This window comes from Quercus lobata, chromosome 6, assembly GCF_001633185.2.
Source record: "Quercus lobata isolate SW786 chromosome 6, ValleyOak3.0 Primary Assembly, whole genome shotgun sequence".
In the NCBI taxonomy this organism is placed as follows: domain Eukaryota; kingdom Viridiplantae; phylum Streptophyta; class Magnoliopsida; order Fagales; family Fagaceae; genus Quercus; species Quercus lobata.
Window position 1 is genome coordinate 50,098,575 of NC_044909.1, and position 4,152 is coordinate 50,102,726.

At 36.2% G+C, this 4,152-nt stretch overlaps 1 protein-coding gene across 1 annotated transcript; it reads left to right on the forward strand.

The window, feature by feature from the left end:
- The first annotated feature begins 487 nt into the window (after window positions 1-487).
- On the forward strand, window positions 488-3,690 carry LOC115995338 (probable glucan 1,3-beta-glucosidase A). Its single transcript, XM_031119856.1, has 8 exons — window positions 488-733; window positions 956-1,075; window positions 1,248-1,439; window positions 1,856-2,011; window positions 2,156-2,325; window positions 2,446-2,595; window positions 2,790-3,142; window positions 3,315-3,690. The coding sequence occupies exons 1-8, from the start codon at window positions 554-556 to the stop codon at window positions 3,494-3,496; spliced, it is 1,503 nt and encodes a 500-aa protein (XP_030975716.1). The 5' UTR covers window positions 488-553; the 3' UTR covers window positions 3,497-3,690.
- The last annotated feature ends 462 nt before the right edge of the window (window positions 3,691-4,152 follow it).

Here is a 4,152-nt window from a genome sequence, read left to right on the forward strand (position 1 = left end):
GATCATTATACCAAGGGTGTGCGGTGGTAAAAAAGAAAAGAAAAAAAGAAAAAGAAAATTGTCACTTCATTACTTAGTTAGACACATAAGTTAAAAAAATTTAATCAAAAAAAATTTTTTTTGGATGAAACTCATGTGCAAGTGTACATGGGCATTTTCGTTAGCTCATACTACTCAGTTTTCTCCTCCCAATTGTCTTCCCATTTTGGGAGAGAAAACATTTTGGTAGAGACACTACTCAGCTTTCTTCCCTCCATTTTCTCCCTATTTTGAGGAGAAAATATTTTAATAGATCCGAAGGGAAAACTATACATTACTAGTTTTTCCTTATTTATAAACAAATGAACACAAACACAAGTTTTTTTTTTGGTTTTTTTGTTTTCATTTTATCTAGTCAAGCCGGCCCTATGACCTGGAGTTTTGACAAATTAGATGGAAGATGTATAAATTTGGACCATAACAGACCCCTAACCCTAACAAGTAAATAATGACTTGCTAGACTTCCTCCATATAAATTATACGAAGTCTTTTGATTTCTCAACGAGTGGAGCAGATGGCTCACCATTTTCACTTGACCATACATTTGGTTCTTTGTCTTTCATGTGTTGTAACTCTTTCCCTTGCTCAGAGCTCCAATTTGCCATTTAAAGCTGTGAATTTAGGATGTTGGCTTGTTACAGAGGGATGGATGAAGCCTTCTCTCTTTCAAGGAATACCCAACAAAGATCTTCTGGTATTCAGTCTATTAGAATTACAGCCACCTATGCATTACCTAATCCCATTCTGCCACTTTTTAATCTATCTTTGTTTTTACTCCAACTGTTGAAAAAGTCCATATATGTCATACTATTGTTTGTTTAGTTTTGGAAAAAAAAAAAAAAAAAACATTAAATACTCATCTTCTTAATTCATCATTGATAATGAATAATGTTGCTCTATGTTTGGTTTTTGGTAGGATGGAACTCAAGTTCAGTTGATGTCTATAAAGCTGCAAAAGTATTTATCAGCAGAAAGTGGTGGTGGAACTATTGTTGTTGCTAACCGAACATCAGCCTCTGATTGGGAAACTTTCAGGGTAAGTACTTGAGTAAAATTACTTAGCATTTAAATTTAGCATAAATGATCACCTCTCTTAGCCCTGCAGAAGTGGAAGTTTTGTACACCAGGTATGACATATACAAATTAGCATCTTTCAGTACTTATTCCTTGACAACATTACTACTATGCTTTCCATAAATATGATGCAGTTGTGGAGGGTCGATGAGACAACTTTCAATTTTAGAGTGTTCAACAAGCAGTTTGCGGGGTTGAAAGGTTATCAAAATAGAATAGTAGCAGCTGCGACTGCACCTGGCAACTCAGAAACATTTCAAATCATAAGGAAAGAGGATGATCCAAACCGAATTCACATCAAAGCTTCAAATGGAAAATTCCTTCAGGTACCTTCCCTCTTTAAAAAGTTGTTGGTTGAAATGCATTTCCACACTGATTAAATTCACGCTTTCTTATTAAGTTTTTGGGATAAGTGGTAGTTTATTGTGGTATCAAAGCCAATCATTAAATTCATGCTTTTCTTTTTATTAGTTTAAGATTTCAAGATAAGTGGTAGTTTATCATTATCATCATTCTGATAGTCATTGCATCCAAGGATTCTGGGTGTTTTTTGATGGCTTGATAAACCTTAAACCAAATGAAAATAGTAGCAAACTAGTTCAATTCATTTGATAGGCCAAGCAAACAATTAATTGATTGGATTAAATCAATCCACTTGCTCAATTCAACTATCTCAGTTAGAGGAACAAATGCTGAAAATGACTGACTGACATGATTATTGTACTTTCTATGTTCTAATTAGGCACAATCAGATACATTGATTACTGCTGATTATGAAGGCTCAGGTTGGGAAGATAGTAATCCATCTGTCTTCAAAATTAACATTGTCAATACCCCACAAGGTGAATACCAAATCACAAATGGCTATGGCCCAGATAAAGCTCCTCAAGTCATGCAGGTGAGGTTTTAGCTTGTGGCACCAATTGGATTAATATTAAGATATTCAAGTTAGCGAGTTCAGCTTAATAACATGGAGTTAATTTGTAAAATAAACATGATCAAAGTAAGCAATCAAATGAATAAATATATCTTTTCATCCCAGGATCATTGGAACACTTACATAACTGATGAGGATTTCAGATTCATGTCATCAAATGGTCTGACTGCAGTGAGAATTCCAGTTGGGTGGTGGATTGCACTAGATCCAACACCACCAAAGCCTTTTGTTGGGGGCTCTTTGAAGGCCTTGGACAATGCTTTCACATGGGCACAGTAAGTCGTAGTGAATCATGCCAGAGCCATATATTATAATATGTTTATGGTACTAGACCTTATTAAGAACAAAGTTTGTAACAAATTACTATAAAATGATGTTTTCTCTGAAAATTTTAGGAAATATGGGATGAAAGTAATTGTTGACCTGCATGCGGTTCAAGGATCACAGAATGGAAATGCTCACAGTGGGACAAGAGACGGATTTCAGGAATGGGGAGATTCCAATATAAAGGATACTGTGGCAGTCATAGACTTCCTAGCAAAAAGGTTCAATAAACTAAACTTTTATTCTTACTATAAATTACCATATGTTTGATTTACTGCTATTGTTTTTTGATAAAATGGTTTGAGAATGCTCTCTAAGAGTGACAGACCAAATGCCGTATAGACCACTCCAATAAAAGCAGCTGATGAATTTTGAATGTTCCCTAAATTCTAAATTATACCTTATTTTTGTGCAGGTATGCCAACAATCCAAGTCTTGCAGCAATTGAGTTAATGAACGAACCTTTTGCACCAGGAGTCACTCTAGACAACCTTAAAAACTATTACAAATCCGGTTATGATGCTGTGAGAAAGTACACACCAAGTGCTTATGTGATCCTCTCAAACCGGTTGGGGAATGCTGATCCAACGGAGCTACTCTCATTTGCTGGAAACTTCAATCATGTAGTCATTGACGTGCATTTCTACAATCTATATTCGGATGAGTTTAGCAACATGAATGTACAACAAAACATCGATTACATCAAAAATCAGCGAGCTTCAGCACTAAAAACCGTGACAACTTCCAATGGCCCCCTTAGTTTTGTTGGTAAGTCCCAAAATACGTACCTTTTTAATGCTATCAACACTAGTCAACCTTAATCTGCTTAGAACCTTTATTTTAAATTCGTCCTAAATTCGCTTAAAATTTGATCCTCATCTTAAAATCACATGATCAGCTTTGAGTCATATCCTGCTAATCGTGTTGGCAAATTTTGCAGGAGAATGGACTGCAGAATTTGCTAGAAATGGAGCATCAATGCAAGACTATCAGAATTTTGCAAAAGCTCAACTGGATGTCTACGGGCTTGCCACTTTCGGATGGGCATATTGGGCTTACAAGTGTCAATTTGAACACTGGAGCCTCAAGTGGATGATTGAGAACAATTATATAAAGCTCTAGATCCCTACAATGCCTACTAGTTTTCACTGCTAAAAATTTAAATAATGCAAGACCTTAGCAAGGTCATATTGCTTTGTACGCCAAGGGATGTAGTAAGTTTAATGTCATTTTAATTACACAAAAGGAAAATTGATGCAATCTTTTGCATATGGGGTAACTTATAGTAATAGCAAAACTTCAATTATCATTGACAACTATGGTTCTTCATCCAGCCTGTCTCCAGTTGCGGAATTGAAGAGTGAAATCTATATCTACCTTATTTCAACCTTAATTATCATCAATTCATCATCAATGACTTGTCCAAAACCAATGCTTCACATCAATTCCATCAGGAGCGGGGACTGGCCACATGCAGTGGCGGTGCCGCACTGACTTGAGGGGGTTCAATGGGACAAAATATATATATATATATATATAATATAATAATTTTATAATTTTTAGGTTATGACCACCATAAAATAAAAATTTGAATCCCCAAAAGCAAGTCTTCGGCGACGAGTGCCATGACAATCGGTGGTTTTCCAACCCTCATTCCCCATCATGTGTGCCCTGTCACACGGAGCTTGCCAAGCCATGCAACCCTGCCACCACTCACACATTATCACGTACACTAGACCACGACACCACCAAACTAATTTGACACCAGCCTTTATCTT

Bases quoted from the DNA above. Each gene is read 5' to 3' on its own strand.
- LOC115995338 (XM_031119856.1), top strand. From the start codon at position 554: ATGGCTCACCATTTTCACTTGACCATACATTTGGTTCTTTGTCTTTCA. The intron at 1,440-1,855 runs GTACCTTCCCTC...TGTTCTAATTAG, and splicing joins CAAATGGAAAATTCCTTCAG to GCACAATCAGATACATTGAT. The intron at 3,143-3,314 runs GTAAGTCCCAAA...CAAATTTTGCAG, and splicing joins TGGCCCCCTTAGTTTTGTTG to GAGAATGGACTGCAGAATTT.